Genomic DNA, 11536 nt, shown 5'->3' with positions numbered 1-11536 from the left:
GCACCCGGGCTCGGGTGGAGAAGCGGGTGGACTGCAAACGGAAAATGTCAGCGTGCAACAATATTGATGTATGACAACAAGGCAGCATATTCATACTTGGAGGACTCGACTTCTTGCGCTTTTCATTTGCGCACAACCCGGCGACCCTGCGGGACTGAAGGCAGAGTATTGATCAACTCCACGGATGGTCTAGGGGGTTGCCTCTTCTCGCCTCCCCCTTGGCTTCCCTTTCCGCCAGGGGGCTTCCGCCACTAGTGGACTCGCTGCCGGGCAGAGCCTTGGCTACTCGAGCCCTCTTCTCTTCGGCTGCGGCACTGGGGAGAAGGTGGTCCGGTCGAGGGATGTCGGGTTGCGGAGGGTAGCCGCGGTACAACTCTGTGTGCCCCTACAGAAGGTTTTCAGTTAGCAGTGGCAGAATAGAATTTGTTTTCAACATAGAGTAGTCGCGACTTCGGAGGATTTTGTGCAGCAAACAGCTGCGGGACGTAGGGAACTGCATCCACATCCAGTAGCACTCGCCTGACCCAGGTGAGTGCAGCTTCGTCTGTCAACTCCTCTGCGCACATGCGAAATGGATCTTCAGCGCCCTTGTACTCGAATCCTAGTATATGGCATTGCTAGATTAGCTGGACTCGGCGCTTGAAGAAGGAAAACATCACGGATGCGCTGGTCACTCTCATTTCCTTATGAGCTGCTATGGTGTCTAGCAACTCATTGACTTGATCCATGTCCCCCCTGGGAAGTTTGATATTCCACTCTGGTCTTACAACAGGTGGTTTATTTGACTTTTCTAGGAGTTGAGGGGCATGATTTTCGATGTAGAACCAATGATTCTTCCACCTAGAAATGTTGGAGGGGAATTTGTACGAAAGTTATTTGTCGCCGGCTTGTTGTCTAAGTTGGATGCCGGCGCCCCCTACAACAGATGGATTTTTGGAGGTGGGTTGTGGTTTTACTCGGAAAAGGAAGCGGAAAAGATCCCAATGGGGTTCGATTCCGAGGAAAGCTTCACCAAAATGGATGAAGATTGCGATATGGCAAATGGAATTCGGGTTGAGATGATGGAGCTCAAGCCCGTAGTAGTAAAGAAGGCCACGGAAAAAAGAACAAGAGGGGAGGCCAGACCCCATTCGGCAAAATGGTAAAATATGATGATTTCATCTACATTTTCCATGGGGAAAGGTTCGCGAAAGGAGGGACAAGATTCTTGTCTTGAAGCAATCCCTTGGAAATAAGTTTATTGAGGTCGTTAAGGGAGCACTTACTGTGTGTCCACTCTCCAGACGGCGGCTGCGCCTCTTTCTTCTTCCCATCCTTCTCAGATTTCTTGGGCGCCATTTCCAGATCCGCTCGCCACAAGTTGCTTGGGGGCTGCGGGGGAAGGGGCGGGGAGATTTGGGTGGATTGGAGTTCTTCAAGAGGGAGAAGGCGGAGTGCGGCTCTATTTGGGGGATTTTGGAAGTTCTTACTGGATTGTAGATTGGAAGCACAGTTTTTACTCGGAGTTACCGCGGGGTTAAATAACCAGCGGCTGGGTACAGTTTTACTGCTTTGAAGTTGAAGAGTCATTTCAGAGAATATTCGGAAGTTGACGGGTCATTTGGTGGATTGTTTAGATAAAATATTCGATTAATCATTTTTTCACGGTTAATTGTCCTGAAAAAAGGAGTTTTTTGAATCACAGATCTAACCTCTATCATTTGTACCATCACACCAGTTATTTACCATGTGGACATTTTTACATTGCATGCCATGATTTTTGGATCCTTATTTCCAAACCTGAGAGATTTGGACTCAAGGCTCGGGGGCTGCGGGATACGTGGCATCGACTACTTATTTTTTTGAATTTATTTGAAAAGTAAGGAAGACTTAAGACTAATGCGACCCTTAGCCTGATTCTCCGATTCAACCTAAGGCTCGGGGGCTACTCCATATGGAGTGCGATTTTTCAATCGCACACCATACCAAAGAAGTAATTCAGGGCATGAGCACCTCATAGCTTCGATGCAGCCAAGTAGGTACTTGAAGAAGAACTTCAAGACGGAGCCTCAAAAGAACCGAAGACTACTTCAAAAGTACTTGAGAAGCCTGTAGTACTCAGCTACGAAGAGCTCGGGGGCTTGTCAGACACGGGGCCACGGGACTGTGTACATAACGTAGTTTAAACAGGCTTAACAGATAAAACCTGTCTTATCTCTTATTTATCTCATTTATCTCTTATTTATCCCGTATGAATAGGAGATAAAGCTAGTCGGTACAGAAGGAATCTACTTGAGTTGTATTCGGTTACGATTCCTTATCTAGTATTGGACTAGGATTCTTGTAACCCTGACCTCCAGGATATATAAGGGGGGCAGGGACCCATTCAAGGCAGATCATCAAGATCATTGTACACCCAAGGGAATACAAACCACCACACAGGACGTAGGGTATTACGCACCTCGCGGCCCGAACCTGTCTAAGTTTTGTGTTCCTTGCACCTTCGAGTTCCTGATCTCGGCGTCTCCTCACCTAAACTTACCACCATAGGTATATCCCTTGGTGGGCAGCCGGTAAAACATCGATACTGGGTATGCACCTCGTGAACTTGACTTTGATGAACTCCACGCAGTCGCCGCTGAGGAGCCTGGGTCGTTCAAGGAGGCCGAGCATGCACCGGAATGGCAGAACGCCATGAAGGAGGAGATGGACGCCATCGTCACCAACGGGACTTGGAGTCTCACCGAGCTTCTTGCCGGTCACCGCGCTATAGGCCTCAAGTGGGTCTACAAAGTGAAATGTGACCAGCTGGGTGCCATCGTCCGTCACAAAGCGCGCTTGGTGGCCAAAGGATACATCCAGCGTCAGGGGGTGGATTTCGAAGAGGTGTTCGTGCCGGTGGCGCGTCTCGAGTCCGTGCGCCTCATGCTCGCCATCGCCGCGCACTGGAACTAGCCGGTTCATCACATGGATGTGAAGTCGGTATTCCTGAACGGAGACCTGCAGGAGGAGGTGTACATTGCTCAGCCGCCCGGCTTCGTCGACAAGGACCACCCCGACAAGGTACTGCGTCTTCACAAGGCGTTGTATGGACTACGTCAAGCCCCTCGCACATGGAACATCAAGCTGGACGCGACGCTGTCCTCCCTCGGCTTCAGGTGCAGTGAGAATGAACACGGCGTCTACATGCACGGCAAAGCCTAGAAGCGGCTGATGGTCGGCATCTACGTCGACGATCTTATCATCACCGGTGGCGACGATGCAGAGCTCAAGGTGTTCAAGGAAGACATGAAGAGGCAGTTCCAGATGAGCGACCTAGGCACACTGTCATACTATCTTGGCATTGAAGTGTGCCAGGGGCCATCAGGGATCACTGTCTCCCAGAAGCGGTACGCGCACAAGCTAGTGGAGAAGGCCGGCATGGTCGGCTGCAATCCTAGCTCCACGCCGATGGAGCCTCGGCTCAAGCTACTCAAGGAGAGTACAGCTCCACCTGTTGACGCCACAGCCTACCGGAGTATCGTCGGGGGACTCAGGTACCTACTGCATACGCGACCGGACATCTCGTTCAGCTTAGGATATGTCAGCAGGTTCATGGAGGCGCCAACTGAGGAGCACCAAGCTGCTGTGAAGCGCATATTGCGCTATGTTGCAGGTACAGCAGGCCTGGGGATACACTACAAGCATGGTGTCAGGAGGATGCCGCCTCTACTGCACGGGTACAGTGACAGCGACCTCGTCGGCGATGTCAATGATCGCAAGAGCACCGGCGGGGTCATCTACTTCCTCGGCGATGGGCCTATCTCCTAGCAATTGTGCAAGCAGAAGGTGGTGGCCCTTTCATCGTGCGAGGCGGAGTACATCGCGGCAGCGACCGCAACCTGCCAAGGTGTCTGGCTATTGCTCCTCCTCGTGGACCTGCTCGACGTTGAGGCTAGCGCGCCAGTGCTACGGGTGGACAACAAGTCCGCCATCTCCCTCATCAAGTACCCAGTACACCATGACCGGACGAAGCACATCGACATCAAGTATCACTACGTCCGGGAGTGTGCTGAGCGAGGCCTGATCGATGTTCAGTTCATCGGAACGGCGGAGCAGCTGGGTGACATCTTCACCAAGGCCCTCAGTCGACTCAAGTATGACGAGCTGCAGAGCAAGATCGGCCTCACCAAACTTCTCTCCACCGGCAACAGGACTTAGGGGGTGATTATTTGTTGGATAAGTCTGTTACCGACTAGAGTACAGTCAGGCGTTCCTATCTTTCAGCTTAGCTAAGATTAGCCAGCGCTCATGCAGACGCTCGCCGTGCTCGCCATGCGCGCGTTATCCGCGGCATGTCCCAACGATGTGGGATGGCGCGTCGTGTGCACGAACGTGCCGTTTTTAGCTCTGTAATTAGGCTTTATATTCTGCAATCAAGGGAAAAAAGGCTGCCGCTTCCAGCACCAAAACGCCTGTGTCTTCCACTGTGATCGCGTGTGTCCCCTCTCTCGTTCTCGTCGGCGTGATTCTGACAAGTTAGGCAGTTAGCTGCTAGTAGTCCCTAGTAGCGTGCGGGAATGAGTGATGCTGCTAGTGTCGCAAGCTAACTACAAAGGATCGTAACGCGCGGCGTGAGCTCGGCCAGGGCGCAATCTGTCGTCTCCCCAGCCTCGCGGCACTGGCGACGGCGGGCCGACGGCTCCCATCTGGTGCTCGGCAGCGCGATCTGCCTCGCAGCTTGGCCCTCGACGAACGGTGCCAGCGAGGCCCCGACCACGGTGCCATTATGCGACAGAACTGAAGGCCTGGTGATCCTGACCGGCGGCCAGTCAGCTGAGATCATCTCGTGCTGCGGGACCAAATGTTCATTGCAGTTCGTGCCGTTGCAGATCGACGAGGGACGATGAGAGCTGCAAGTGTCTGTCAGCAATGAAGCCTCGCTGAGCCCGCGAGTGAGATCAATTGGTTGCCACTACAACAAAACAGCTTAATTTCGTCAGCCCGAAACCGACGAAATTAGCCCAAAAGCCGCCGAAAACACATATTTTCGTCGGTCGGCCGACGAAAATAGGCTGATGGAAAAAAATCAAAGAAAATAAACGGATTTTCGTCGGCAACCGACGAAAATAAGTCTATTTTCGTCGGCCACTCAAGCCGACGAAAACAAACTCATATTTTTGTCGGCTAACCTGGCCGATGAAACTAAACGGGTTTTTTCGTCGGTCCTTGAGGCTGACGAAAATAAACTGATTTTGTTTCGTCGGCTTACAGGCTGATGAAAATACATATTTTCGTCGGTATTCTGGCCGACGAAAATACTGGGCAAAACAGCTGCTGGCTGCACTTTCCATAGTTTTCCAGAATTACGAATAACAGTTTCCAGAATTACAAATAACAGTTAATTAACATGAAAATAGCCATCCATAAGCACAATCATAAAATACATCATCACACAAACATAAAATACATCCAATATGTGCAATCATAAAATCCATACTCTAAATAACATATATGTGTCAACGAAACGCAAAAGCACATCAATGAGGGGTAATATTATGTTCGCTGCTGCCATCACCTCCAGAAATGTTACGCGCTGTCGATGCTAGCGTGGACGGGCTGCCAGAAACTCTTCGAGGATGAGTACTCGTCGAACCCTAATTATAGACAAAGTTAAATGTATATAGTCCTTATGTATAAAAAAAATATGAGCATTGCTAGTTATACGAAAGAATTACCACTTGTGGAGATGGTAGATGGATGTATGGTGCAAAAGTCGGCGGTGGTGGAGGAGGTGAAGGAAGAGGTGGCAAATTAAATTGTGATCCAAAGGTAGCCGCTAACATTTCCTAAAACCGATAATAAATCAGGTATCTTATAGCAATGAGAAAGTGCACAATGACTTAAAAATATCAAACTTGTATAGTACCTGAAGCTGTCGTTGTTGAGCGAAAAAACCTTGCATGTACTCGTGTTGTTGCCTTGCCCATTCCTCTTGCCTCTACATCGCCTCTCTCTGCTGCCTTATCTCCTCCTGCAATCGACTTTCCCTTTCGTAGCCCCGAGAATTCTGAGAGGACTGAGAACACCTTGCCTCACTCAAAGCACCACTTGTGTCAATAATGCCATTCAACATGCTGAACCTGCCATGTTTCTTGCCTCCCCTGCTTGAGTATAAGGTACCGACATCCACATCACTCCACCTCCAATCGTACTCCTCCCAATGACGTGCCACCATTTCATCACCATATCTCACCTACCATTCAAACAAGCAATATTAAGATAATATTCGTTTCATCGCTTAATTGAAATCAAATTGTTGTACTAACCAGAGTCTGTGTGGCATTCTCACTACAAAGCAACTCTGGCTGTGTAGGATCAGCACTATGGTGGCCTCGAATGTATGTCTCAATATAGCTTGGGGCCACCCCACTTTGTGCCTCCTGCCAAAGAAGAATTGTGATATTGCAAACAAGTACATAACAATCAAACTGAAATAATAAAGAGCTACCATTCGACAAGCCAAACGAAGATGTCCATTGGTCCTATATCTTTGTGTAACCTGTGGTCCTGCTTGACGATTAGCTCTCTTCATTCTGGATGTTTCCACAAAGCTGGGTGAAGCCCAATAAGCACAAAGTGCTCGCTAAGCATCTGGACACTTTCTTAGCCAAGGCAAACCGCTAATATCAACTTGAAGATACTCATCCTCTCGGAGATATATCTCAAAAGCGCCCAATTTCTTGTTCATATCTTGCAGCTTTATCTTCTTGTAGTATAAGCAAACACACTGTATACGAGCATTGGACATCATGTCCCTAACCACCTTCGTCGCTGTCTTGTCAAACACAGAATGAGCCCTAGCTTGTAGGGCCTGCTCCTCCCCCTCCGGCAAACGATACCTCTCCTAAAAATGAAAATAAATTAGTTAGAGAACTTATAAATCAATCAAATAGAAAATAGTTATACAAGTTATGACAAAAATTACCCAGAACTCATTCCAAACCCTCGCTGCAGTCGTGACGCCCTGATCATCTGATTGCAGCTTATAGTGCTCCCACTTCAATGCAGGCTGAAACACACCTCCAATAGTGACCATTCCTGGGTAGTGAAACCGACAAAGTGTTGCCAATGTTGCGTCACAGGCCTTAACCTATTTCTTCCCTCCCAACAAATATCATCCCACTGCCTACAATCAGAACATCATACCCATCTTGTTTCTTACTTAAACTATATAAAATATTGAATAAAACAATCACAACAATAAAATAGATTACTTACCAATCCTCATGTGGCCTAATCTGTTGACGATTTGCCGGATTTGTAGCTGCAGGAGTCATCACATTGTTGCCTCTATATCTAAATACATCGTATTAGTTAGCTAGTGCATATAAAATATTTCATGAATTGATCATAAGTACCTGAACACAGGTTGAGCAGTAGTATCCTCCTCCTCTGCCTCCTCCTCTACATCTCCATCTCTCTCCTCGCATCCTTCTCTATCCTCGCACCCATCTCCCTCTCCACCTCCATCTCCATCGCCATCCACATTCGCAACATGTTCTTCGTCCTCCGCACCCCTACGTACCTCTTCTTGCTGTTCAAGAACAAGTAGATATGTAGTATGATTAAAGAAATTAAATTACACATGCAATTAGTAAATATTACTTACTTGCTGAGCCTCATCTAGACATCGTTGAAGTGCACTTCTTCGACTGAGGTGCGAACTGCCGCTTCTAAATAGAGAAGACCTAACCGAAGACGTGGAGCCATCATTCTTCTTTCCTTGACTCCTTGAAGATGAGGAGACATCCTTCTTTCCCTTCAAAGAGTGCACAAATAACCTCATCCTGAAAGAAGCAGATTATGGATAGTAAATATCATATAAATTAATGGTAAATAGAAGATAACAATTTTCATAACAACAATTAGCAAATACTACACTACTAAGAAAAACTAGTTTTTACATCACATTACATGTCATAATTCGTCGGGGTCATCTTCATCAGCTATAGTGTCTCCATGACTAGTACCATGCCTCGTTTCATATGTTGTCAACTTTACTTTGGTTGCACAACGTGGTCATTTTTTATTACGGACCTCAGAAACTATTATATCACCGGTGTCACCATCTAATTTGTCAAGTGCCATCCTAATATCAACTCCAAAAAGGTCCATTACATTCATCTTCGTGATATGCTTCAGGACCAGTATGATCAAGCTCATTTTTATCGTAACCTTCATCTCCAGTAATAGGCAAACGACCAAGAGGACGGACTTTCTGAACAATCCACCATGGTTCTAAACTTTCGAACGGCATGGATACGACATGTAATACACCATCTCAACTTGATGTGCAAGGACAAATGGATTGTAACCTGAAAGTCTTAAACCAAGTTGTAACATACAAGGACACCATCTCAACTTGAAAGTCGCAATTTATGGTTCACCTCCACTAAATCAAGTTTTTTGTTGTGCTTTACCCCATAACCTAATTTATTATTGAACCAATCACAATGAAAGAACACAACTCTTAAATCTTTTGAACCTTCAAACTTCAGCTCCACTATATTCTCAATGACACCGAAATACTCCGTGATAGAACCATCTGAGGCACTCGCGGTGGTTACAACTGCACTATTTGTTGTGGTAGCATGTGGATTTTTTGCTTCAAACTTGGTTGAATGGAACCGAAATCCGTTTATGTCATAACAAACATAACTCCTTGCAGTCGTGCTTCCATGTGAAAGCTATCTTAGATCATCATGGACACTGCTATCCCTCATGCACTACAAGTTTTAAAATTTTGTTAACTCATAACGATTTATATAAATTAGGTACTTAGAGTAGCAAGGCTTACGTGTTTTCTAAACCATGTGACAAAATCGGGACCACCACGTAAACCCTCACGCCGTAAGGTTTCAAGCTGTTTAGCTGTTGGTTGTCGTGCATGTCTCCATTCTTCTTGATCAAACAACCTACATATTATTTATTTAGCACAAGTACATCGCTAAACGCGAACCACATATGATATATATGGTGGTACTTAACGAAATATTTGTCCATCTCCTCCATATTTGTGTACATATACAACAATGCAATGTTTCATTCTTGTATGCACATTTTGTTGACCAAACTAGCACCCACGGGCTTTCCAGTCCACTGAAACAACTTGAGATTGCTCCTCGGTGTCTCATGCGAGGTGTGGTAGCGCGGTATATAAGCATTAATGTTATTTTCTTCTGCAAATTATGTGCTCATATAGTACGAGATCTCCTTGAGATAGAATGCCTCGGCAATGCATCCCTCCACTCATGTTTTATTTCCGATGGTTGCTTTAAGCCTCTTTAAGTCTCGTTCTACAAAGTACATCTACCTATATTGTACGGGGCCACTGACCTCAGCTTCATAAGGCAAATGCATTAATAAGTGTTGCATTACATTCATGAAACCCGGGGGAAACACCTTCTCCATCTTACATACTAACACAGGTATTTCCTTACTCAGTTTTCTCATTGTATTTTTATTAATTTTTTTTGCACATAATTGCCTGTAGAAAAAACTTAACTCAGCCAACGTTGTTCAAATTTCTTTGGGAAGGTACCCACGTAGCATGACAAGCAATAACCTTTCCACGATGATATGGTAATCATGACTCTTCAAACCCATTCATTTTTTCAATTACAATATTCACCGTCCGTTTTAGATTAGCTGCATATCCATCAGGAAATTTTAGGTTCTTGAGCTAGAAAATAACCTCTTTTCGCTCTGCAGGCTTAAGATAATACTTAGCACGTAGCTTCCCCATATGTCCAGCTTGATTGGGTCTCAGATTAAGGGTTGGCCGAAACCATATTTCAGCTAAGTCTTGCCGAGCTTTCAAATTATCTTTAGTCTTGTCTTTGAAATCAAAAACCATACTAATTATACTTTCAGCAACATTGCCGCTCTTGATGCATTACAACCATCAGTGGCCAACCCAACACGCACATTCCGGGGGTCTCTCGCAAAACTTGGATCATAATGATCGAGGGCCTTCCAAGACGTACTATCGAATGGATGACTTATGCATCCTGTATTATTATGAATTCCCTCTTTGTGCCATCTCATATGTTTTGCAGTCTTCTGAGATAGGTACAACTTTTGAAGCCTTGGTTTCAAAGGTAGGTACCGTAACACCTTAACGGGCACACTTGTTATCTGCACACTTCCATTTTTGTTCACCATCTTCTTGTATCTGCACTTCTTACAAAACGAACGGTACTTGAGATTTTCATTATTCTTCCAAAATAACATGCAATTATTCTCGCACACATGGATTTTCTGATACGGCATCTCTAAACCAGCTAACAGCTTCTTTGAGTAGTAAAAATCTTCCAGAAACTTGTGAGGTTTCGGAAGAATGTCCAATATTAAGTCAACAAGATCATTGTAACAACTTACTGAAAAGTTGTACTTTGACTTAATAGCCATTAACCGTATCACAGCAGCAACCTGTGATAAAGTAGTAGCCCCATGTAATGGTTCTTTTGATGACGCATGCAGATCAAAATATTTCAGGACCTCAGCAGCATTTTCAACCTGCTCGACAAAATCATCCATCATTGCCTCCATCCTATCTTCATGTTCCGTAAAGCTATCCACTAGGTTGTATGCCTCCTGCCTCTGTGACTCCCCATGCTTGTACCACCTCTCGTAATTCGGCATGAAACCAAACTTGCAGAGGTGACGCTCCGTATCAATCTTGACTTGACCAGAACAATTCTGACACTTATTACATGGACACTTTGCCAAACCACTGTCAGGAGACAATGAAAACACATGATCTACAAAAGCTTGTGTGTTGACCATCCACTCTCGAGTAAGCACTCCGTTACTTCTCCAACCATCATACATCCAACTTCGATCATCTCCTATTTTCTCAAACTAGCTACTTCATTAACGAAATTGAGAATGTTACTTCCTTAACGATACTAAGCAAACAAAAATTATCAAGCATATCTAACACAAATCATTTTAGATATCAGTAATGCTATATATTTTCTAAGAAATGAACCAGAAATCTTATAACAATCACAAATTTTATACGAACAGAATCACAAATATAGTTACAATAAGACCAACCATATTTCTAATAGTATTAATGAAAAGACAACTACAGTCAACAGGTTAATACATGAGCTTGAGCAGGGGACGGCCGAGAGGAGCGCGTCGGCGGTGGCTCGGACGTGTGGGTGTCGGCAGCACGGGGGGTGGGTGGAGGGGGCAGCAGCACGGTCACGGGGGGCGGCGGCGCGCGGGAACGGCAGCGCGGGGCGTGCGGGGACTGCCGCGGGGGCGCAGGCTGCCGCGCGCGGGGGCGCACGGGCAGGGGCGCGCGGGCGCAGGCCGCACGGGCAGGGACGCGCGGGGCGGCATGGGCAGGGGCGCACGGGCAGGGGCACGGGGGTGCACGGGGGCAGCGGCCGCGGGCAGGGGCGGCACGGGCGCGCGGGCGCGCGGGGCGGCAGCCGAGCGCGGGAACGGGATGGCGGCCGAGCGCGGGGTGGCGGGCGGCGAGCGGCGGGCGGCGGGGCGG

The 11536-nt window shown here is 46.8% G+C and overlaps 1 protein-coding gene and 1 long non-coding RNA gene across 2 annotated transcripts; one reads left to right on the top strand and one right to left on the bottom strand.

Annotated features, from left to right (window-relative positions):
• Positions 1–3192: 3192 nt before the first annotated feature.
• On the top strand, positions 3193–4179 carry LOC112880879. The gene is made up of 3 exons (XM_025945612.1): positions 3193–3515; positions 3635–3698; positions 3805–4179. The coding sequence occupies exons 1-3, from the start codon at positions 3193–3195 to the stop codon at positions 4177–4179; spliced, it is 762 nt and encodes a 253-aa protein (XP_025801397.1).
• A 1329-nt stretch (positions 4180–5508) lies between these two features.
• On the bottom strand, positions 5509–6008 carry LOC112880237. Its single transcript, XR_003226273.1, has 3 exons — positions 5888–6008; positions 5697–5807; positions 5509–5615 (listed from the first exon to the last, which is right to left on the bottom strand). It is a non-coding gene; the product is annotated as an uncharacterized LOC112880237 (long non-coding RNA).
• Between the last annotated feature and the right edge of the window lie 5528 nt (positions 6009–11536).

The sequence above is a fragment of the Panicum hallii genome, chromosome 2, assembly GCF_002211085.1.
Source record: "Panicum hallii strain FIL2 chromosome 2, PHallii_v3.1, whole genome shotgun sequence".
Lineage (NCBI taxonomy): Eukaryota > Viridiplantae > Streptophyta > Magnoliopsida > Poales > Poaceae > Panicum > Panicum hallii.
Note: the sequence above shows the minus strand (reverse complement) of the source record. Positions and strands in the feature narration are given on the sequence as shown.